Source organism: Silurus aristotelis (assembly GCF_946808225.1).
Source record: "Silurus aristotelis genome assembly, chromosome: 14".
NCBI lineage: Eukaryota > Metazoa > Chordata > Actinopteri > Siluriformes > Siluridae > Silurus > Silurus aristotelis.
The window spans coordinates 29,189,719-29,217,218 of record NC_139587.1 but is presented as its reverse complement, the minus strand read 5'-3'; the positions used below and the strand labels follow the sequence as shown (position 1 = coordinate 29,217,218).

General features: G+C 43.9%; 3 protein-coding genes across 9 annotated transcripts in view; 1 reads left to right on the top strand and 2 right to left on the bottom strand.

The window, feature by feature from the left end:
* Nucleotides 1–13,969, bottom strand: part of zfc3h1 (zinc finger C3H1-type containing) — a 23,353-nt gene extending 9,384 nt beyond the window's left edge. The window contains exons 1-17 of one of the 4 annotated variants that reach the window (XM_083561310.1): nucleotides 13,376–13,968; nucleotides 12,560–13,039; nucleotides 12,392–12,471; nucleotides 11,955–12,249; nucleotides 11,479–11,678; nucleotides 11,212–11,335; nucleotides 11,036–11,130; nucleotides 10,763–10,960; nucleotides 10,462–10,635; nucleotides 10,230–10,367; nucleotides 9,981–10,099; nucleotides 8,889–9,017; nucleotides 8,609–8,783; nucleotides 8,298–8,420; nucleotides 7,225–7,773; nucleotides 6,982–7,091; nucleotides 6,740–6,871 (exon numbers count right to left, since the gene is read on the bottom strand). In XM_083561310.1, coding sequence (XP_083417436.1) covers nucleotides 6,740–6,871; nucleotides 6,982–7,091; nucleotides 7,225–7,773; nucleotides 8,298–8,420; nucleotides 8,609–8,783; nucleotides 8,889–9,017; nucleotides 9,981–10,099; nucleotides 10,230–10,367; nucleotides 10,462–10,635; nucleotides 10,763–10,960; nucleotides 11,036–11,130; nucleotides 11,212–11,335; nucleotides 11,479–11,678; nucleotides 11,955–12,249; nucleotides 12,392–12,471; nucleotides 12,560–13,039; nucleotides 13,376–13,820 — 3,566 coding nt within the window. In that variant the 5' untranslated portion in view covers nucleotides 13,821–13,968. Of the gene's footprint in view, nucleotides 1–6,739; nucleotides 6,872–6,981; nucleotides 7,092–7,224; nucleotides 7,774–8,297; nucleotides 8,421–8,608; nucleotides 8,784–8,888; nucleotides 9,018–9,980; nucleotides 10,100–10,229; nucleotides 10,368–10,461; nucleotides 10,636–10,762; nucleotides 10,961–11,035; nucleotides 11,131–11,211; nucleotides 11,336–11,478; nucleotides 11,679–11,954; nucleotides 12,250–12,391; nucleotides 12,481–12,559; nucleotides 13,040–13,375 lie in introns of all 4 variants that reach the window. The other 3 variants (XM_083561311.1, XM_083561312.1, XM_083561313.1) reach the window with 3 other exon arrangements.
* Nucleotides 13,970–18,975: 5,006 nt separating this feature from the next.
* Nucleotides 18,976–23,870, top strand: znf276 (zinc finger protein 276). Of its 2 annotated transcripts, none has more exons than XM_083559981.1 (11): nucleotides 18,976–19,493; nucleotides 19,657–20,017; nucleotides 20,565–20,611; nucleotides 20,793–21,077; nucleotides 21,215–21,281; nucleotides 21,344–21,421; nucleotides 21,544–21,648; nucleotides 21,775–21,850; nucleotides 22,167–22,284; nucleotides 22,458–22,557; nucleotides 22,661–23,870. In XM_083559981.1, exons 1-11 carry the CDS (start codon nucleotides 19,445–19,447, stop codon nucleotides 22,860–22,862), a joined length of 1,488 nt encoding a protein of 495 aa, XP_083416107.1. In that variant the 5' UTR covers nucleotides 18,976–19,444; the 3' UTR covers nucleotides 22,863–23,870. The 2 variants fall into 2 exon arrangements, with proteins under 2 accessions (XP_083416107.1, XP_083416106.1); XM_083559980.1 differs by having other exon boundaries at nucleotides 18,978–19,365.
* fanca (FA complementation group A) overlaps nucleotides 23,090–27,500 on the bottom strand; it is a 21,285-nt gene continuing 16,874 nt past the window's right edge. For all 3 annotated transcript variants that reach the window (XR_014536560.1, XM_083559979.1, XM_083559978.1), the window contains 5 exons: nucleotides 24,639–24,759; nucleotides 24,473–24,554; nucleotides 24,240–24,387; nucleotides 24,067–24,150; nucleotides 23,090–23,346 (listed from right to left, as the gene is read on the bottom strand). Coding sequence is in view for 2 of the 3 variants with exons in the window: in XM_083559979.1 (XP_083416105.1) it covers nucleotides 23,266–23,346; nucleotides 24,067–24,150; nucleotides 24,240–24,387; nucleotides 24,473–24,554; nucleotides 24,639–24,759 (516 nt within the window). In the remaining variant the exon portion in view is untranslated. The remainder of the gene's footprint in view (nucleotides 23,347–24,066; nucleotides 24,151–24,239; nucleotides 24,388–24,472; nucleotides 24,555–24,638; nucleotides 24,760–27,500) is intronic.

The following is a 27,500-nucleotide window of genomic DNA, read 5'->3' as shown; positions in this document are numbered from 1 at the left end:
CACACGCTTTATTAACATCACACACACACGCTTTATTAACATCACACACACACGCTTTATTAACATCACACACACACGCTTTATTAACATCACACACACACACACACACGCGTTATTAACATCACACACACACGCGTTATTAACATCACACACACACGCGTTATTAACATCACACACACACACACACACGCGCGTTATTAACATCACACACAAAACGCGTTATTAACATCACACACACACGCGTTATTAACATCACACACACACGCGTTATTAACATCACACACACACGCGTTATTAACATCACACACACACGCGTTATTAACATCACACACACACGCGTTATTATCACACACACACGCGTTATTATCACACACACACGCGTTATTAACATCACACACACACGCGTTATTAACATCACACACACACGCGTTATTAACATCACACACACGCGTTATAAATATTACACACACGCGTTATAAATATTACACACACACACGCGTTATTAACATCACACACACACGCGTTATTAACATCACACACACACGCGTTATTAACATCACACACACACACGCGTTATTAACATCACACACACACACACACACACACGCGTTATTAACATCACACACACACGCGTTATTAACATCACACACACACGCGTTATTAACATCACACACACACGCGTTATTAACATCACACACACACGCGTTATTAACATCACACACACACACACACACACACACGCGTTATTAACATCACACACACACGCGTTATTAACATCACACACACACGCGTTATTAACATCACACACACACACACACACACACACACGCGTTATTAACATCACACACACACACGCGTTATTAACATCACACACACACACGCGTTATTAACATCACACACACACACGCGTTATTAACATCACACACACACACGCGTTATTAACATCACACACACACACGCGTTATTAACATCACACACACACACGCGTTATTAACATCACACACACACGCGTTATTAACATCACACACACACGCGCGCGTTATTAACATCACACACACACGCGCGCGTTATTAACATCACACACACACGCGCGCGTTATTAACATCACACACACGCGCGCGTTATTAACATCACACACACGCGCGCGTTATTAACATCACACACGCGCGCGCGTTATTAACATCACACACACACACGCGCGCGCGTTATTAACATCACACACACACACGCGCGCGCGTTATTAACATCACACACACACACGCGCGCGCGTTATTAACATCACACACACACACGCGCGCGCGTTATTAACATCACACGCGCGCGCGTTATTAACATCACACGCGCGCGCGTTATTAACATCACACGCGCGCGCGTTATTAACATCACACACGCGCGCGTTATTAACATCACACACGCGCGCGTTATTAACATCACACACGCGCGCGTTATTAACATCACACACGCGCGCGTTATTAACATCACACACGCGCGCGTTATTAACATCACACACGCGCGCGTTATTAACATCACACACACACACACGCGTTATTAACATCACACACACACACACGCGTTATTAACATCACACACACACACACACGCGTTATTAACATCACACACACACACACACGCGTTATTAACATCACACACACACACACACGCGTTATTAACATCACACACACACACACGCGTTATTAACATCACACACACACACACGCGTTATTAACATCACACACACACACACGCGTTATTAACATCACACACACACACACGCGTTATTAACATCACACACACACACACGCGTTATTAACATCACACACACACACACGCGTTATTAACATCACACACACACACACGCGTTATTAACATCACACACACACACACGCGTTATTAACATCACACACACACACACGCGTTATTAACATCACACACACACACACGCGTTATTAACATCACACACACACACACGCGTTATTAACATCACACACACACACACGCGTTATTAACATCACACACACACACACACGCGTTATTAACATCACACACACACACACACGCGTTATTAACATCACACACACACACACGCGTTATTAACATCACACACACACACACGCGTTATTAACATCACACACACACACACGCGTTATTAACATCACACACACACACACGCGTTATTAACATCACACACACACACACACGCGTTATTAACATCACACACACACACACGCGTTATTAACATCACACACACACACACGCGTTATTAACATCACACACACACACACGCGTTATTAACATCACACACACACACACGCGTTATTAACATCACACACACACACACGCGTTATTAACATCACACACACACGCGTTATTAACATCACACACACACGCGTTATTAACATCACACACACACGCGTTATTAACATCACACACACACACACGCGTTATTAACATCACACACACACACACGCGTTATTAACATCACACACACACACACGCGTTATTAACATCACACACGCGTTATTAACATCACACACGCGTTATTAACATCACACACACACACACGCGTTATTAACATCACACACACACACACGCGTTATTAACATCACACACACACACACGCGTTATTAACATCACACACACACACACGCGTTATTAACATCACACACACACACACGCGTTATTAACATCACACACGCGTTATTAACATCACACACGCGTTATTAACATCACACACACACGTTATTAACATCACACACACACGCGTTATTAACATCACACACACACGCGTTATTAACATCACACACACACGCGTTATTAACATCTCACACACACGCGTTATTAACATCACACACACGCGTTATTAACATCACACACACACACGTTATTAACATCACACACACACGCGTTATTAACATCTCACACACACGCGTTATTAACATCACACACACGCGTTATTAACATCACACACACGCGTTATTAACATCACACACACACGCGTTATTAACATCACACACACACGCGTTATTAACATCACACACACACGCGTTATTAACATCACACACACACACACGCGTTATTAACATCACACACACACACACGCGTTATTAACATCACACACACACACACGCGTTATTAACATCACACACGCGTTATTAACATCACACACGCGTTATTAACATCACACACACACACACGCGTTATTAACATCACACACACACACACGCGTTATTAACATCACACACACACACACGCGTTATTAACATCACACACACACACACGCGTTATTAACATCACACACGCGTTATTAACATCACACACGCGTTATTAACATCACACACACGCGTTATTAACATCACACACACACGCGTTATTAACATCACACACACACGCGTTATTAACATCACACACACACGCGTTATTAACATCACACACACACGCGTTATTAACATCACACACACACGCGTTATTAACATCACACACACACGCGTTATTAACATCACACACACACGCGTTATTAACATCACACACACACGCGTTATTAACATCACACACACACACACACACACACACACGTTATTAACATCACACACACACGCGTTATTAACATCACACACACACACACACGCGTTATTAACATCACACACACACGCGTTATTAACATCACACACACACACGCGTTATTAACATCACACACACACACGCGTTATTAACATCACACACACACACGCGTTATTAACATCACACACACACACGCGTTATTAACATCACACACACACGCGCGTTATTAACATCACACACACACGCGCGTTATTAACATCACACACACACGCGCGTTATTAACATCACACACACACGCGCGTTATTAACATCACACACACACGCGCGTTATTAACATCACACACACACGCGCGTTATTAACATCACACACACACGCGCGTTATTAACATCACACACACACGCGCGTTATTAACATCACACACACACGCGCGTTATTAACATCACACACACGCGCGTTATTAACATCACACACACGCGCGTTATTAACATCACACACACGCGCGTTATTAACATCACACACACGCGCGTTATTAACATCACACACACGCGCGTTATTAACATCACACACACGCGCGTTATTAACATCACACACAAGCGCGTTATTAACATCACACACACGCGCGTTATTAACATCACACACACGCGCGTTATTAACATCACACACACGCGCGTTATTAACATCACACACACGCGCGTTATTAACATCACACACACGCGCGTTATTAACATCACACACACGCGCGTTATTAACATCACACACACGCGCGTTATTAACATCACACACACACACGTTATTAACATCACACACACACACGTTATTAACATCACACACACACACGTTATTAACATCACACACACACACGCGTTATTAACATCACACACACACACGCGTTATTAACATCACACACACACACGCGTTATTAACATCACACACACACGTTAACATTACACACACACGTTATAAATATTACACACACACACGTGTTATTAAGATCACACACGCGTTATTAACATCACACACACACGTTATTAACATCACACACACACGTTATTAACATCACACACACACACACACGTTATTAACATCACACACACACACACACACGTTATTAACATCACACACACACACACACACACACGTTATTAACATCACACACGCGTTATTAACATCACACACACACGCGTTATTAACATCACACACACACGTTAACATTACACACACACGTTATAAATATTACACACACACACGTGTTATTAAGATCACACACGCGTTATTAACATCACACACACACGTTATTAACATCACACACACACGTTATTAACATCACACACACACGTTATTAACATCACACACACACGTTATTAACATCACACACACACGTTATTAACATCACACACACACACACACGTTATTAACATCACACACACACACACACACACGTTATTAACATCACACACACACACACACACACACGTTATTAACATCACACACGCGTTATTAACATCACACACACACGTTATTATCATCACACACACACACACACGTTATTAACATCACACACACACACACACACGTTATTAACATCACACACACACACACACACACACGTTATTAACATCACACACACACACACACACACACACGTTATTATCATCACACACACACACACACACACACACGTTATTAACATCACACACACACACACACACACACACGTTATTATCACACACACACACACACACACACACACGTTATTAACATCACACACACACACACACACACACACGTTATTAACATCACACACACACACACACACACACACACACACGTTATTAACATCACACACACACACACACACACACACGTTATTAACATCACACACACACACACACACACGTTATTAACATCACACACACACACACTCGTTATTAATATCACACACACACACACGCGTTATTAACATCACACACACGCGTTATTAACATCACACACACACACACACGTTATCACACACGCGTTAACATTAAACACACACACACACACACACACACACACGTTATAAATATTACACACACGCACGTGTTATTAAGATCACACACGCGTTATTAACATCACACACGCGTTATTAACATCACACACGCGTTATTAACATCACACACGCGTTATTAACATCACACACACACACACACACACACACGTTATTAACATCTCACACACACACACACACACACACACACACACGTTATTAACATCTCACACACACACACACACACACACACGTTATTAACATCTCACACACACACACACACACACACGCATTATAAATATTACACACGCGTTATTAACATTACACAAACACACACGTTATAAATATTACACACATGCGTTATTAACATCTCACACACACACACACACACGCGTTATTAACATCACACACACGCGTTATTAACATCACACACACGCGTTATTAACATCACACACACGCGTTATTAACATCTCACACACGCGTTATTAACATCTCACACACACACACACACACGCGCGTTATTAACATCACACACACGCGTTATTAACATCACACACACGCACGTGTTATTAACATTACACACGCGTTATTAACATTACACACACACACGTTATTAACATCTCACACACACACACACGCGCGCGTTATTAACATCACACACACGCGTTATAAATATTACACACGCGTTATTAACATTACACAAACACACGTTATAAACATCACACACGCGCGTTATTATCACCTCACACACACGCGTTATTATCACACACACACACACACACGCGTTATTAACATCACACACACACACGCGTTATTAACATCACACACACACACGCGTTATTAACATCACACACACACACGCGTTATTAACATCACACACACACACACACACGCGTTATTAACATCACACACACACACACGCGTTATTAACATCACACACACGCGTTATTAACATCACACACACACACACACACGCGTTATTAACATCACACACACACACACACGCGTTATTAACATCACACACACACACACGCGTTATTAACATCACACACACACACACACACGCGTTATTAACATCACACACACACACACACACACGCGTTATTAACATCACACACACACACACACAGTATAAGTATATGCGAGTCTCTCACCATTGGCAGTCGTCGTCGTTGCAGGTTCCCGTCAGGTCGAAGCGACAGAAGCATTTGCGCGGCTCGATGGCGTGACTGTAGGTGATGGAGCTCAGAGAAAGCTTCTCTTTAGTGCGGAAATACGGACTGAACCTACACACACACACACACGACTGGTGTGAGGAATTGTTCCAGATGATTGGATTAGTTTGAGTTTGTCGCTTTACAGCGTCGTTTTGTACGTAGAAAAAGAAAACACCCACCTGTACGATCTGAACACCAAGAGAGGACTGCGGTATGGACCGAATGGAACCGGTTTCTGCTCGCTCCGGACCTGCTGAGGGGCCATGGGGTCAAAGTCCACCTGAATTATCTGCACAGACACACAGATATGCACACACGCACGTCAAAAATTGACTCTTGAAAGTGTGTGTGTGTGTGTGTGAGAGAGAGAGAGAGAGAGAGAGAGAGAGAGAGAGAGAGAGAGAGAGAGTCTCTGTTCTCACCCTGTCACTGGGATGGATGTTCAGCAGAGCGCCCCCTTGTAAACGCAGTTCCTGTCTCAGGAGATCTGGGAGCATCTCACACTGCTGATAGCGCAGCCGCAGGTCCTCCACTTTTAGGCCGAACAGGAGCAGCTCTGCAGGGGGCGTGGCTTGTTTGGAGGATGTGGTGGGCGTGGTCGGTGTGGTGGGCATGGCCGGAGTCTCGCCGTGGCTCAGGTTGGGTTTAGTAAAGGAGCCAGACTCGCGGAAAGAGCGGCGGCGCGTGGAGGTGTTGCCGTCTGCCGGCTGAGGCTCCGCCCCCTCGGTGTCGGGGTCGTCACCGGGGTCGTCGCTGGCGAGCGTGAGTTTGTCCTGCGTGAGGTCGTGGAGCGAGGGCTGTGTGACGCTGCAGGGCATGATGGGAGCACTCGCCTGACGCAACGCCTGAGCTTCCTTCAGCTTCTGGATCTTCAGGGCATACTCGCTCTCCAGCTGCTGTAGACGCCTCTTCTGAGCCATCAGATCAGCGTAGTGAGAGTCGGACACGTCCACACGCACACGTTTCCCTGCCTACACACACAAAAACACACAATTGCATTGAATACACACGTTCAGTTCATAGGATCTTTGGTACGTGCAGAACACAGTTACAATACGAGTTCCCTCAGAGACGTATGAAGTGTCGGACTGGAAGTGTCTCATCTCCACGTCGCACTAAGTGCAGTGTCACTGTTTAATTATTATTAGACTTGAAAACGTGCAGAACATTAGCAGAGTTAGTGCAGTGTCACTGTGACACTCACTCCGTACCGCAAATACCATTTTAGTGCGCTGAAACACACACTTCCTGGTCATCGCTAATGCTAACGCTAACGATTCTACAGAGTTTTATGTCCACCTTTAAGAATTTCTCTTAAAAGGAGAAAAACACACACACACACACACACACACACACACACACACACACATCTATATTACCCAAACAGGGTCTAACAACCATAAATTGTGTGTACTGTTACACCCAGAGAACAAACAGAATGTAAAAGCAGGGTGTGTGTGTGTGTGTGTGTGTGTGTGTGTGTGTGTATACTCACAGAGAGTTGTGTGTTGTTGCGTTTGTAGTTCCCACTCACTGCTCCTGTTTTACACAGCAGCTCTCTCTCCATCCGCATGGCCTGGTGCTGTTTTACTGCCACACGATGCTGCACACGCTGGACCTACACACACACACCACACACACACACACACACACCACACACACAGTCCATTACAAGAACTTAATACTGCAGCATGTCTCACTCTGGAATTAAGAATCTCTGATTTGTGAGGAACAGGGTATAAAATTTTCATGTAATGTTTCAGTGTGTGTGTGTGTGTGTGTGTGTGTGTGTGTGTGTATATATACCTGTTCCTGCAGTTTTCTCAGCAGCACCCGGTTTGCGCTGGCCACCTTCTCGGCCGCAAGCAGCTGCTCCTTCAGTCGCACCACTTTAGCCTCAGCCAGTTTCAGAGACTCTTTCTTCCTGAGCTCCTGCTGATGGAGCTGATTGAGCAGAGCCTGGTCCTTCTGCAGCTGAGCACTGACACACACACACACACACACACACACACAAATATAGGAAACACCTCAGCACCTGAGTCACTGATACTCTTTTGCACTGCGAGTGTGAAGACAAAACACTGACTGGTGTCTGGCGAGTTTCTCCTCCATGTCTCCAAGTTCAGACGCTTTTCCCAGAACATCCACCTCCAAGTCAAATCCCACAGGAGAGGAAGCAGCAGAATCAGAATTCCTGACGCGCTGATTCTCCCGACTACGTGGGGGGAAAAAAAATCAGCACTTCGGTTCGGCAAAACGGAATTTATTGATGTATTTACCGCCATTTCAGACTATAAGCCGCTACTTTTTTTCTTAAACAACAAAGCAGCTAATGTAGAGATTTTTCTGTGGGGTTCAGGTGAACCAATGAAAGTCTTTATATTAAATCAGATGCGCTCCCACTGAATCGGGCCGCACCACATCATAAATATGGATGATGTTCCTCTGAGGTTTGATCTGCCGCTCACTCGGACTGTCTACAGGAAATGTGAATCATTCGTCACGCTGAAAACAACCGGGCATGAAAACACACTTCACCTGTGTTCTGAGCTGCACTGCATCGAGAGAAAAGATTCACCGATGGTGATTTTTAAACGCACGACGATGTTAAAAGATAAACTCTCGAGAGAAATAGTTGTGAAAGGAAGGAGAAAGACAGTGAACAATGACTTTCTTGGTCTGCTACTGTTTAGATACAAGCCGTGTAACAGACACTGTCTTTCATTAAAGCCTGTGTAAAGTTCATTAGATTCAGTGTAGACATGCGGCTTATAGACAGGTGCGGATTATTTATCTTCAAAATAAACATCTTTGTACAATTCAGTGGGTGTGGCTTATATATGGGTGCGTTTAATAGTCAGGAAATTAGGGTAATCAAATGCTCTGTAGATGGTATAAGCCCCGCCCCAGAGACATATCTGGATCCACAGTAGCAGCTTGTTAGCAGTAAACGTCTCGAGTTTTTTGGTGGTTGGTGGTCATGTGACTTTTATAGTTGTGTGTTTAACTGGAAGGAGGCGGGGCATAGGATCTCTCAAATCCTATTGGGTTAGCTGTAATTCAGTTAGCACACCTTGACACTGACTTCCTGTTTCAAAAGGAAATACTTCATCAAATGAAATCACATCTCAAATCACCTCCTGACCTTTTATGTAGACATGGTGTGTGCGAGAGTCACCTGGTCAGCTCCGCCCTCAGGAGGCGGTACTCCATTACAGTTCCCTCAGGTAAAGTGTCTGGAATCCTCAGCGGGTTGTTCTCCTTCTCAGCCACAGGAACGGGCCTCGGTCTCGCCGCCTGGATCAGCGCACGGGAATGAAACAGTGATGAGACAATAATCTCATGTATGCTGTGTGTGTGTGTGTGTGTGTGTGTGTGTATGTGTATGTGTGTGTGTGTGTGTGTGTGTGTGTTCTCCTCCTCTCACCTCTACAGTTCTCCGAGCCTCTTTAATCATGGACTCCAGCCCCCCGAACACACACTGAGCCGAGCTCGAGGCCTCCAACTCAGAGTCGCTGTCATCAGACGCGTTCAGACGAACCACCACGGCTTTGTGTCGCGGCAGCTGGAGAAACAACATCAGCGGTCACAGGAGGCCAAGTAACACATTTTTACACAGAAAGTAGTGGTGTTGAGTTAAAGTTGCTATGGTAACACACCACCAGTGGCACTCTGGATGCCCCAGCTCCCCGGGCAAACTTGCTGGAATGACGAGAGAGGACGGAGCCGGTGCTGAACCCGAGAGAGGCAGAAGATGCAGTGGGCAGGGCTCTAGTGGTGGGTGGAGCTACAGGTCTGACGGGAGAGGGAGGACCACTGTTGCTGGATGTGTCCTAAAAAAGGAAAACACCAATCAGGAATCAGCACACACTTTTAAAACATTTTTAAATAATCCCGAAATTTGTGTGTGTGTGTGTGTGTGTGTGTGTGTGTGTGTGTGTGTGTGTGTGTGTGTATTACCTCTGCTCTCACAGCACGTTTGTTAGCTAGCGATTTCAGAAGCTCCTCCCTCAGCATCATCTCCTCTTCTTCTTCCTCATCAGCAAAAGGAGGTTTGGGTGGACGCTCCGATTCCTCTGGAGGAGGCATTGGGGGGGGTGGAGGAGGCGGGGTCAGTGAAACCACACCCACTGGGTCCACACAATACTGAGAAAGGCCCTAAAGAACAAAGCAATGCAGCTCAGTGATGAGAAAAGTCCAATTCTTGTTTGTATAGGTGAGGGTGGGGCTTACCTGTCGGAGAGGGGTGGAGCCTAAAGAGAACACAGACGCTGGAACCGTGTACAGAGACCCAACACTAACAAACGGCTCATGCGCTGGAGACGCAGCTAAAAGGAAAAACCATTGCTGCTATTAACAAACGCACACACACAAACACACACACACACACTTTAGTGTTAATTTTTTACCTGGAGAGTTTGTCTCACTGTCCGTATCCATGGCAACCTCATCATAATTGTCATACTGGTACAGATTACCCACAAAGTCGAGTCCCTGCTTCAACAACAACTTCCTGTGTTCAGGGTCTATAAACTAACACACACACACACACACACACACACACACACACAGCATTAGGCTCAGAGCATGTTCTGATTAATCATCCATTTAAAAATACTGCGTGTATGTGTGTGTGTGTGTGTGTGTGTGTGTATGTGTGTGTGTGTGTGTCTCACTTTGATGTGTGTATGGTGTTTCCCTCCCACAAGTTTCATGAAGCGGTTGTACTGCTCCTCCTGATTGGATAAGTCTCTGATCTTCCGTATTTCCTCCTCTCTCTTCTTCTTTTCCTCGTCTTCCTCGCTCTTCTGCTTCTGTGCCTCCTGCTGCAGCTTCCACGTACGCAGCTGCTGCTTTCTCCATGCCTGCTTCGACACTACACACACCAGACACGAGAAGTTCAGCATCAAAAACACAACCACAATGAACACAACACCGAGGCACTGTTAGGAGACACCCCTTCATCGCCTGGGCTGCGTTCTAAACCCCTTCATTGCCTGGGCTGTGTTCTAAACCCCTTCATCACTCAGTGATTCTCACAGGCGTGTCTTTATTTCTGAACAGCTGTTTTATCTACAGAACTAATGACATACCCAGGAGCAGTATGTGAATATTAATGAGCAGTATGTGAATATTAATAAGGAGGTGGTACCTGGGCTCAAGGTGTGTTTAGCTGGATGTCCTTTAGATGCTGTTTTGCCCCGCTCTGTTCCCAGTCTACCTGGGGGTTTGCCCTTCTCTTGACCTTTGAACCCTGACCCTGGGCGACCCCTGCCGGCAGAGGCTGACCTGGTGGTGACCCGGTAGTACTCGGGCGTGGTTTTGGCACGATTCAGTTTCTCTTTGCTCTCCTTCATCACCTGCTGCTCCTTCTGCTGCCACCTCTGACTGGCCGACTGTAGAGCGAGGAGACGCAGCTGCAGCTCCGAGAGCTCGTCATCTTCATCCTACACACACACACACACACACACACACAGAGCATTAACACAGCTCAACAATTATCTGTCCATCAGGACATGGTGTGTGTGTGCGTGTCCGAGCGAGAGTGTGTGTGTGTGTGTGTGTGTGTGTGTGTGCGCGCGCGCGCACCTTGCCACGAGTTCTGTATGTCTCTTTGCTTAGTGAGATGCTCAGGTCTGATGAATCTTCTTCCTCCTCCTCCTCCTCTTCTTCAACATCTGTATACACACACACACACACACACACACACACTAGTTTTAAAGGTGGATGTTGTGGACGTTTTATTTCTAGACAAACCCTCACACACCGTACCGTTCTGAGTCGTCGGTTCGACAGGACTTTTCTCCACCTCCATCTTCACCTCCTCATTGTTCTCCTCATTATGCTCCCCATCCTTTTGCTCCGCCCCCTGGGTGGTCTTCGTGTTGAGTGCGTCTCTCTCTGCAGGTGTCAGTAGTTTCTGTCTGAGAGGTCGGAGGTTAAACGCCTGGAACGCCTTCCTCTCCTCCAGCTCCTCCCTAATCTCCGGGAGATCTGACTCCGCCCCTTCCGCCAGCCCCGGCGGCATCTCGGCAGTGGGCGTGCCCTCCTGCTCCCTGTGCGGCGAGTCTACGCTGGGTTTCAACGCTCTCCTCTCCTGGTTGCGGATGCACTCGAGTTCCAGCTGGATCTGTTTGTACTTCATGAGGAGATCCTCGAAGCTCTCGTCCATGCCGTTCTCCGGTTTGGAGGAGATGTACGGCGGTTTGCGAGGCGCCGCACGGCCGACCGGTTTCTCTGATACACTGAGTTAAGGTATTAACACCGAGTTAACCTCCCTCACACACACACACACACACACACACACACACACAGATTATTATTATATGAGAATGGGATTCAAACACACACACTACTCCCCGAGGGTTAGAGGTTCAAGTCCTCAGCTGTGATGAGGAAAGTGTGAGCACTCGGAGGTACAGTAAACCCCTGCTGAGCTGAAGCTCCTGACAGCAGGAGACACAGTGAGATGAGGGTTCGTAGTGAAGGTTCTGCAGGCTATGAGATCGAATCCCCTCGGTGAGGAACAGGGTTAGATATTACAGGAATTACAGTATTATAGATTAAGGATACGTTTCCAGTTGAATGAATCCCTCCGGTGTATATTTCTTCCCCTCGCGGCCCCTCGCGCTCTGTCCCCGCGGTTCTCCCCGCGGTTCTCCCCGGGTCTCCCCCGGTACCGGAGGCGGCCCAGTGCCCTGTGACTGCGCTCCCAGAAGCTGGTTCGTGGACTGGACGGCTCTAACCGATCCGGCCCGCTGGGACACACGGGGAAGTTGCCGTGCATCATGGGCCCTTGTCTGAAGAGCGGCGGAGGAGAGCGGAAGTCCTTCCCCGGTCCCATACCGGTGGGTTTGGATCGCGGTGTGGAGGTTTTGGGTTTCCGTGACGCGGCTCCAGGCCTCGCGCCCTGCGGCGGCCGCTGCTGCTGCTTTTCCTCCGCCTCGTCGTCGCAGATTTCCCCGTCCTCCAGCTCGCCGTCCTCCCGCGGAGAGCCGCAGCTAAGCCTCGGATCCATTCCCTCGGTGAAGTGACCCGCTCTCAGTCCTGGATCATGTTCCGTTTCGATCCCTGACTTCACGCCTCAGCAGCTCTCACACGGGAAAAAGAGACAAAAATGCCCCGGAGTCTCGCGAGATCACCGCATTCCTATAGACAGACTATTAGCAGGAGTCAGTTCTCGCGAGATTTCCGTCTTACGGATACCGGAAATGATTTGACTCTCGGGGAGGATTTGACTATCGCGATATTTACATGACCACGTTTCCTCTCGATATTCACCGAGTTTTCTTTTAACTTCACTCATGAACCTGCTATAAAGTAGAGAAAATAAAGAGAATACTGACACTAAGATAAAGTAAAGATTTATAAATAATAAAATATAACATCATTCGGGTTGAAGTTTATTTTATTTGATATAATCTACTGTTTCAATACAGAACCGAACCGAACCGAACCTGCTGTCTGATTTATTCACCTTCAGAAGTTACAAGATCCACAGCAGGTCCTGAAAACACCCTGAGAGACACACCAAACAAACATAAAACACACACACCAAATACAAACACACACCAAACAAACATAAAACACACACACCAAATACAAACACACACAAAACAAACATCAAACAAACATAAAACACACACACCAAACAAACATAAAACACACACACCAAACAAACATAAAACACACACACCAAATACAAACATCAAACAAACATAAAACACACACACCAAACAAACATAAAACACACACACCAAACAAACATAAAACACACACACCAAACAAACATAAAACACACACACCAAACAAACATAAAACACACACACCAAATACAAACATCAAACAAACATAAAACACACACACCAAACAAACATAAAACACACACACCAAACAAACATAAAACACACACACCAAACAAACATAAAACACACACACCAAACAAACATAAAACACACACACCAAATACAAACACACACAAAACAAACATCAAACAAACATAAAACACACACACCAAACAAACATAAAACACACACACCAAACAAACATAAAACACACACACCAAACAAACATAAAACACACACACCAAACAAACATAAAACACACACACCAAACAAACATAAAACACACACACCAAATACAAACACACACAAAACAAACATCAAACAAACATAAAACACACACACCAAACAAACATAAAACACACACACCAAACAAACATAAAACACACACACCAAATACAAACACACACCAAACAAACATAAAACACACACACCAAATACAAACACACACAAAACAAACATCAAACAAACATAAAACACACACACCAAACAAACATAAAACACACACACCAAACAAACATAAAACACACACACCAAATACAAACATCAAACAAACATAAAACACACACACCAAACAAACATAAAACACACACACCAAACAAACATAAAACACACACACCAAACAAACATAAAACACACACACCAAATACAAACACACACCAAACAAACATAAAACACACACACCAAATACAAACACACACAAAACAAACATCAAACAAACATAAAACACACACACCAAACAAACATAAAACACACACACCAAACAAACATAAAACACACACACCAAATACAAACATCAAACAAACATAAAACACACACACCAAACAAACATAAAACACACACACCAAACAAACATAAAACACACACACCAAACAAACATAAAACACACACACCAAATACAAACACACACAAAACAAACATCAAACAAACATAAAACACACACACCAAACAAACATAAAACACACACACCAAACAAACATAAAACACACACACCAAATACAAACACACACAAAACAAACATCAAACAAACATAAAACACACACACCAAACAAACATAAAACACACACACCAAACAAACATAAAACACACACACCAAATACAAACACACACCAAACAAACATAAAACACACACACCAAATACAAACACACACCAAACAAACATAAAACACACACACCAAACAAACATAAAACACACACACCAAATACAAACACACACAAAACAAACATCAAACAAACATAAAACACACACACACCAAACAAACATAAAACACACACACCAAACAAACATAAAACACACACACCAAACAAACATAAAACACACACACCAAATACAAACACACACCAAACAAACATAAAACACACACACCAAATACAAACACACACCAAACAAACATAAAACACACACACCAAACAAACATAAAACACACACACCAAACAAACATAAAACACACACACCAAACAAACATAAAACACACACACCAAATACAAACACACACCAAACAAACATAAAACACACACACCAAATACAAACACACACCAAACAAACATGAAACACACACACCAAATACAAACACACACCAAACAAACATAAAACACACACACCAAACAAACATAAAACACACACACCAAATACAAACACACACCAAACAAACATAAAACACACACACCAAATACAAACACACACCAAACAAACATAAAACACACACACCAAATACAAACACACACCAAACAAACATAAAACACACACACCAAACAAACATAAAACACACACACCAAATACAAACACACACCAAACAAACATAAAACACACACACCAAATACAAACACACACCAAACAAACATAAAACACACACACCAAATACAAACACACACCAAACAAACATAAAACACACACACCAAACAAACATAAAACACACACACCAAACAAACATAAAACACACACACCAAACAAACATAAAACACACACACCAAATACAAACACACACCAAACAAACATAAAACACACACACCAAACAAACATAAAACACACACACCAAATACAAACACACACCAAACAAACATAAAACACACACACCAAATACAAACACACACCAAACAAACATAAAACACACACACCAAACAAACATAAAACACACACACCAAATACAAACACACACCAAACAATCATAAAACACACACACCAAATACAAATACACACCAAACAAACATAAAACACACACACCAAATACAAACACACACCAAACAAACATAAAACACACACACCAAATACAAACACACACCAAACAAACATAAAACACACACACCAAACAAACATAAAACACACACACCAAATACAAACACACACCAAACAAACATAAAACACACACACCAAACAAACATAAAACACACACACCAAATACAAACACACACCAAACAAACATAAAACACACACACCAAATACAAACACACACCAAACAAACATAAAACACACACACCAAATACAAACACACACAAAACAAACACCAAACAAACATAAAACACACACACCAAACAAACATAAAACACACACACCAAATACAAACACACACCAAACAATCATAAAACACACACACCAAATACAAACACACACCAAACAAACATAAAACACACACACCAAACAAACATAAAACACACACACCAAATACAAACACACACCAAACAATCATAAAACACACACACCAAATACAAACACACACCAAACAAACATAAAACACACACACCAAACAAACATAAAACACACACACCAAACAAACATAAAACACACACACCAAACAAACATAAAACACACACACCAAACAAACATAAAACACACACACCAAATACAAACACACACCAAACAATCATAAAACACACACACCAAATACAAACACACACCAAACAAACATAAAACACACACACCAAATACAAACACACACCAAACACACACCAAACAAACATAAAACACACACACCAAACAAACATCAAACAAACATAAAACACACACACCAAACACACACATCTTCACTCCTCCACCAGGGAAGTTAAATCTAATAAAATGTTCTTGATATAATGTGCAGATGAAAATATAATGAATCATCATTTTACTCAGTTCAGTGTGTGTGTGTGTGTGTGTGTGTGTGTGTTTTAAGTTTTAGTTGTGATATGTTCAGATGTCAGTAACAGTTTGTATAAGGAAATTGTGAGGTTTCAGGCAAACAGCAGCAACATTACATATTAAAGATTAAACAACATACAACAGAAAGAAGAAGAAGAAGAAGAGTGAGGCATAATAAAGTTATAATTATTTACAAGTTTGTGCAGAAGAGTGTGTATAATTATGTAATGAATGATATGAAAAGTGTGTATGAGGTTAAGAGACTCAGGCTGGTGAGAGAAAAGCTTTCAGAAGGTAAAAGAGGAAAAGGTTCAGTGTACAGAAAAGGGTTACGGTTTCACTCGTTCGTTCTCAGAGTCACAGCTGCTTTCATTTACATATATTTATTTTCCATACACACTCTTACAGAGTCACCAAAACTCACACAAGCACTGATATGAAGTGTCCTTTGACCTCAGATTGACCTCACTTCCTGTGTATGGGAGATGTATTGATTGATTGATGTATTGATTGATTATTGTTCCCACACTGAGCAGATCAGATGGAGGTGTTTTTGGTGTAAATCCTGTTTGAAATCTGTCTCAGGAGTGTTAATTATTATACAGTATAATTGTATTTACACCTCAGTGCAGTCTGGAGTTACACAAAATGATCTCCACAGTGTCCGGTTCAGTCTTCACCTTTTCCGCTGAAACATTAAAGCACTCATGAGAAACACTGGAGGTCAAACAGATGCTCTGGAGTTCAGGACATGAACTTACATCTCACTTCAAACCATCAGAACTCATCAGTGTAGAAACAAAGAGTCGTGACACGACCTTGTGTGACATTCTACATCATTTACCTCTTAATACTCGAGTATATTACTGTGTAGCACAGAGAGGTGGAGGTGGTGAAGAGAAGAAAAACATTCAACTGGACCCCAAGATTAGCTCAGAACTCTTTCTTACACACACACACACACACACACACACACACACACACACACTGTCTGTGTAAGAGAAGTTGAAGTTGTGTGGTGGATTCAGTCACAAGTCATTAAAACATTTAACATTTCTTCAGAACTTTTCTCATCAAAACGTAAACATTGCTTTCAGTGAGTATTTAATGATCATCCTTAACAAAACAGTGACGTGTTTCCTAAAAGGGGGAAGAAGAAAGAAAAGATCAAAGAGATCTAAAGGCAGCCAGGCGGAATATTTGTTAGTTCACGTGATACAGCAGTTCCCGTAGTTCCCCACAGGAGGCGCTGTGTAGCCCACGCGACATTTCTTCGACGTTTTTTTACAGATGAACACTTCCGGTTTCCGTGGATTTCCCGTCGGATCAGAGTGTGATTATAAGAAATCCGCGTCATTTCTCGCCCTGATGTTGTGTTTATACACGTGATAAAGCGGATGATTGCGGTGGGAGGTGAAGAAATCCGCACTGCGCTCCGGGTGTGTGTGTGTGTGTGTGTGGAAAGTTCACGCGCTGCTTCCGGTCTGCTCAGTAATCAAACAGGAAGAAGCGGTAAATAATGAAGGGGAGGAAAAGTCGCGCTAAACGAGCGAAACTCTCGCATACACACACACACACTGCAGAGACACCAAAGAAGAGCCCACACACTGGTGAGCGCGCGCGCACACACACACACACACACACACACACACACACACCTCATTACCGCCACATTAAACCTGTATCCAAATGATTCCCTGCACTGGGAGAATGTATAAATGTTCTGGACCTACTGCAGGTGTGTGTGTGTGTGAGAGAGAGAGAGAGAGATGGGACACACACACTTCCACCTCTAAAGTATCAGGTATATAAGTTTGGTGTGTTTATATTTACTCTGTTAACTGTACCCTGTGTGTGTGTGTGTGTGTGTGTGTGTGTGTGTGTGTGTGTGTGTGTTGCAGGCAGATTGAACACAGAGCTCTGTCGGTTGTGTCATGGCTGGTTCTCAGCGAGGAAGCTGCGAAAGGCGTTTGGGACATGGCCCAACCAGGTCACGTGGTCTCCATCAGCGGAACGTGCCGAGTCTGTTCACACGACACCACCACCACCACGCTTCTGCTCAGACTTCCAGCAGCTGCTGGGTGTGTCTGTGTGTCCCGACTCCACACTCTCACCGTACATCTGCTCCGACTGCCACACCCAGTTCTACCAGTGTCACCGCATCCTGCAGGCCTTCAGACACCGGGTCAACTCAACACCGTCACCCAACACCAGCACCCAACACAGTCATCCAACACCGTCATTCAACACCACCACCAAGAGGTAAATATACTCATGCCGTCACCCAACACCATCACCAAGAGATACACTCACACAGTCACCCAACACCATCACCAAGAGATACACTCACACAGTCACCCAACACCATCACCAAGAGATACACTCACACAGTCACCCAACACCATCACCAAGAGATACACTCACACAGTCACCCAACACCATCACCAAGAGATACACTCACACAGTCACCCAACACCATCACCAAGAGATACGCTCATACCGTCACCCAACACCGTCACCAAGAGATACACTCACACTGTCACCCAACCCCATCACAGAGAAATAAATACACCCAACACCGTCACTCAGCCTCGTCACCAAGAGATAAATACACTCACACAGTCACCCAACCCAGTCACTGAGAGATAAACTCGCACCGTCACCGTCAGATAAATACATTTACACCGTCACCCAACAGTCACCAAGTGGTAAATACCCTCGCACCGTCACGGAGAGGTAAATACACTCAACACACAGTCTCACAGTAAACAGGAAAGCGATGTTTATTAATGTTTTTATTGTTTCTCAGGTGCAGTTCAACACTGAAACCATTCACAGATGAAACAGATCAGTCCTGTAAGTGTTCAACACACACACACACACACACACACACACACACACACACACACACACACACACACACACAGGGCTGCCTTCTTTTTTTTTGTGTTCTGGATGGAAAATAATCACAGTGTTCAGGATGATGGTGAGGACGTTGGTGTTTGAGTGTAACCTAAAACCTCTCCACCTCCTGTAGCTCCTCCCATCACCTCAGACCCTCAGTGTCTGCTGCGCTTGGTGTCGTGGACTCATGAGCACGCGGCGAGCTGCAGCTTCCCTCCCGGCCTGCAGGAGGTGATGGGAGAGAGGTGTGGAGGTGTGGTAAAGGTGGTGTGGCGCTGCGGGGATGGACACTCCTACACCATGGACACGGGGGTGTGGGAGAGACATGGGGACAACACACACCCACATAACCACCAACCAGTTACAAGCAGAGAAGAAAACTCCACCCACAGCCGCGTCCACGGCGAGGAGCCAGATGGTGAGACTGAAATAAGCTTACACCCTTCTCAAAAAAGACGAGTGAGAAAAGAGGAGTGTAAAACTAATCCCTTCTGAGTAGCGCTGCTGTTTCTCCTAGTGTCCTACAGATACCGTATTTATTCCCTTCACCATCAGGTGCTCAGTGCAGAGACCAGATCCCATCACCTGCTCAGCATCTAGAGGACAGCGAGGTGTCTGAGAGGTGAGATCACACACACACACACACACAGTTCTGATCAGTGTATAATGTGTGTCTCTGTGCAGGAATTTCTCCAGCGAGGAAGAGGAAGAGACGAGGAAGAGCAGCTCAGAGGACAGTACACGTGCTCCAACAGATAAACAGTGAGACGAATACACACCTTACACCTGGACAGAGATGATAAAATATTTATAACGCAGCCTACACACCAGCGTGTGATCCAGTGAGTGGTGGATTAAACATCTCAGTTTTGTATGTTCCTAAGACTGAGCTCCAAGAAGATGAGTAAAGATGTGAAGAAACTGCAGCCTAAAGAGAGGAAGAAGCCTGGACCCAAACCTGGGTGGAAGAAGATCATCAAGTCAGAGCGGTATGCGCACGCACGCACGCGTGCACACACACACACACACACACACACACACACACACACACACACACACAGTGTAGCCCCAGACAATCAGTATGGAATATAAAATTGTGTGTGTGTGTGTTTCAGAGAGGAGCTGCCCACCATCTATAAATGTCCTCATCAGGGCTGTACAGCCGTGTACAGAGGAGTGGATGGCATGAAGGTCAACACACACACACACACACACGCGCGCATCACAGAGCAGTGCAACACACTCAGAGTACACTGTTTTCCCTCTTACACATACATTAGCATTCCTTTCTCTTCTTTAATCCCAGACGTGAGATTATTACTGACGAGAAGTAATAATGTGTCCGTCGTTACAGTTACCCACTCAGTGTTCTTTACAGCATGCCCCGCCCTCCAGCTGCTGATCCACAGAACAGCTCCGCCCCTCAAACAGGAAGTGAAATCCTCGCGCTTCCTGAGATGGGGATGTGATTGTGTGTGTGTGTGTGTGTGTGTGTGTGTGTGTGTAGAAGCATGTAAAGGAGCACCACGAGGAGGTGAGGGAGCGGCCCTGTCCTCATCCAGGCTGCAACAAAGTGTTCATGATCGACCGCTACCTGCAGAGACACGTCAAACTCATACATACAGGTGTGTGTGTGTGTGTGTGTGTGTTACTTATTGCTGAATATATATATATATATTTATATATTTAAGATTTTTTAACTGGAAATGAACAAAAATAAAACCTTGTCTCACAGAGTGGTTATTATAGTGCTGCAAGTGCTTTGCCAACAAGGTGTGTGTGTGTGTGCGTGCTTCAGAGGTCAGGAATTATATCTGTGATCAGTGTGGTCGGACGTTCAAACAGAGAAAACACCTGTCTGTGCACCAGATGAGACACTCTGGAGCAAAACCACTGCAGTGAGTCTCTCTCTCTCTCTCTCTCTCTCTCTCTCTCTCTCTCTCTCTCACACACCTAATAACCTCCCAAACTCTAGTCCAACTGTGTGTGTGTGTGTTGCAGGTGTGAAGTGTGTGGATTTCAGTGTCGGCAGAGGGCATCTCTGAAGTATCACATGACCAAGCACAAGGCGGAGGCGGAGCTTGAGTTTGCGTGTGGCGTGTGCGAGAGACGCTTTGAGAAAGCACACAACCTGAACGTCCACATGAGCATGGTGCACCCGCTGTTACAGGAACACAACACAAACACCATCGACACCAGCTGAGAGCTGTATGGCCTGAACACACACACACACACACACACACACAGAGTTGAATTGTAACTTTCAGTACAACACACGGTGACAGTCAGATCAAATCAGAAGTCCCTACACATGTAGCATGTTCAGGTGTGTGTAAGTACATATGAACCCAGTGTGACATGTGACACATCAGGGAACAAGCAGCATTTTAATTCACTCTACAGTCTAAACTGACCACTCACACTTTTAAGTGCACTTCAGTTTATCACTGTTTTATTGCATTTCATCATGGTACAGAACACAGTCCAGTCCGTTTACTTCCTGTTTCCTGTTGCACCCGTGTGCAATGCCTTTGTGTGCCCTATTCAAATCACATCTCTATAAATTACCCAGAATCCTCCTGCAGCGAGTCCAGACAGTGCTCTTATCACGAGAGGTTCTTGGTGTTCATCAGAGCCGAGAGAGCAGCTGCCACCTCAGGGTCAAGCTCCATACACTCCGCCTCCACCTGAGAGAGGGAGAGATTTCACACACACTTCAACTTCCCCCGAAGTCAATACATCAATACTCATTTGCTAATAAGCTGGAGGTATAAAATCAGGGTTGCCAGGTGATCCAGGAATCCTGAAATATTCCTTATTAACCTAAATCAGCACCACTGTATGAGATTGTTAAACATACCTCTGATTAGTATTACTGAGGTCAGTAATATAACACATGATTTACAGACCCGCAGACCAGAAAATAAATAAATAAACCTGACAAACTGCACTGCTGAAGGAAAAAAACATGAACCTGGCAACATGTAATATGGATTATTATTATCACAGTTATTTATTTATACACTAACTCCTGTAAGACACATGTAATAGCACAACTTTAAGAAGTGCACAAGGAAATAAAGCAAGATGGGAATAGGACAGAGGAAGAGTGTGTGTGTGTGTGAGGTTGTAATCAAATTCTTGTTTATTATTATGATCAGTGTATATTGAGGCAAATGTTTTGTAATAAACTGACACAACCAGTCATGTTTGTGTGAGTTACTCTGATTGGTTGATAATAATCAACCTGCATGGTTTAACTCTCACCGTCTCAGACTTATAATGACAAGTATAATTTCTGCACAGTTTTGGTATCAGGAACAGTAATATTACATATGGGACTGGTTTCAAAGTTTTATAGCGGCATCATGACACACACACACACACACACACACACACACGTATACCTGTTTTATTTGTGTGTGTGTGATGGAGCCTGGGCGAGTTAAAGAGATGCACTTCAGAACAATGTGCTGCGCTCCAGCCAGGATCTGAAACACACAGAAATTAAAGTATGTATAATATTGTCACACTAGTATATGGTGCTGTGTGTGTGTGTGTGTGTGTGTGTGTGTGTGACCTGCTGCAGTGTGCCGGTCATGACATCAGTACTGTGTCCAAATAGGAAGAGCTTCATCAGTGCGCTGTATGACATCGCAGCATGGAGGAGGAACCCTGGGGTCACTATCACTCTACTCAACACACCCGCATCAACATCCACTAACACACTACACACACACACACACACACAGAAACTTGAGGTTACTAACAGTACGGTGTGATCTCATGATAGCGTTTAGTAAGCTGCCTCACCTGAACAACGCAAATGGCATCAGCCGCGCACACAGGTCTGTGGTTACCATGGAGACGACACTGGTGTAGGCACTAGACTCTTCTGCGAGATGAATCAGTCATGTCATGGTGATTAGCGTGTAAGGTTTGCGCTGTGTTACATAGTTAAGCAGCGGTTATAACTCACCTGAGCCATGCTCCATACTGCAACCTGATTGGTGGAACAGGGACAGCCAATCAGAAGAGTCCGCCAGCAGGGTAATGAGCTGAACACTCAGGATTTTAGCACGGCTCACACTCCGATCTCCCTGCAACACACACACTTTAATATACACAACACTACAAACACACACAATTACACATCCGTATACAACACTACAAAACACACACACACACACACACACGATTACATCTCCGTATACAACACTAAACACACACACACTTGATTACACCGTCGTATACAACACTAAACACACACACTTGATTACACCGTCGTATACAAAACTACAAACACACACACTTAATTACACATCCATATACAACACTACAAACACACACACACACACACACTTGATTACACCGTCGTATACAAAACTACAAACACACACACTTAATTACACATCCATATACAACACTACAAACACACACACACACACTTGATTACACATCCGTATACAACACTACAAACACACACACTTGATTACACATCCGTATACAACACTACAAACACACACACACACACACACACACACACTTGATTACACATCCGTATACAACACTACAAACACACACACACTTGATTACACATCCGTATACAACACTACAAACACACACACACACACACACACACACACTTGATTACACATCCGTATACAACACTACAAACACACACACACTTGATTACACATCCGTATACAACACTACAAACACACACACACACACACACACACACACTTGATTACACATCCGTATACAACACTACAAACACACACACACTTGATTACACATCCGTATACAACACTACAAACACACACACACTTGATTACACATCCGTATACAACACTACAAACACACACACACTTTATTACACATCCGTATACAACACTACAAACACACACACACACACACACACACACTTGATTACACATCCGTATACAACACTACAAACACACACACACTTGATTACACATCCGTATACAACACTACAAACACACACACACACACACACACACACTTGATTACACATCCGTATACAACACTACAAACCCACACACACTTGATTACACATCCGTATACAACACTACAAACACACACACACTTGATTACACATCCGTATACAACACTACAAACACACACACACACACACACACACACACTTGATTACACATCCGTATACAACACTACAAACCCACACACACTTGATTACACATCCGTATACAACACTACAAACACACACACTTGATTACACATCCGTATACAACACTACAAACACACACACACACACACACACACACACACTTGATTACACATCCGTATACAACACTACAAACACACACACTTGATTACACATCCGTATACAACACTACAAACACACACACACACACACACACACACACTTGATTACACATCCATATACAACACTACAAACACACACACACTTGATTACACATCCGTATACAACACTACAAACACACACACACTTGATTACACATCCGTATACAACACTACAAACACACACACACTTGATTACACATCCGTATACAACACTACAAACACACACACACTTGATTACACATCCGTATACAACACTACAAACACACACACACTTGATTACACATCCGTATACAACACTACAAACACACACACACTTGATTACACATCCGTATACAACACTACAAACACACACACACTTGATTACACATCCGTATACAACACTACAAACACACACACACTTGATTACACATCCGTATACAACACTACAAACACACACACACTTGATTACACATCCGTATACAACACTACAAACCCACACACACTTAATTACACATCCGTATACAACACTAGAAACCCACACACACTTGATTACACATCCGTATACAACACTAGAAACCCACACACACTTGATTACACATCCGTATACAACACTAGAAACCCACACACACTTGATTACACATCCGTATACAACACTACAAACACACACACACTTGATTACACATCCGTATACAACACTACAAACACACACACACTTGATTACACATCCGTATACAACACTACAAACCCACACACACTTGATTACACATCCGTATACAACACTACAAACCCACACACACTTGATTACACATCCGTATACAACACTACAAACCCACACACACTTGATTACACATCCGTATACAACACTACAAACCCACACACACTTGATTACACATCCGTATACAACACTACAAACCCACACACACTTGATTACACATCCGTATACAACACTACAAACCCACACACACTTGATTACACATCCGTATACAACACTACAAACCCACACACACTTGATTACACATCCGTATACAACACTACAAACCCACACACACTTGATTACACATCCGTATACAACACTACAAACCCACACACACTTGATTACACATCCGTATACAACACTACAAACCCACACACACTTGATTACACATCCGTATACAACACTACAAACCCACACACACTTGATTACACATCCGTATACAACACTACAAACCCACACACACTTGATTACACATCCGTATACAACACTACAAACCCACACACACTTGATTACACATCCGTATACAACACTACAAACCCACACACACTTGATTACACATCCGTATACAACACTACAAACACACACACACTTGATTACACATCCGTATACAACACTACAAACACACACACACTTGATTACACATCCGTATACAACACTACAAACACACACACACACTTGATTACACATCCGTATACAACACTACAAACACACACACACTTAATTACACATCCGTATACAACACTACAAACACACACACACACT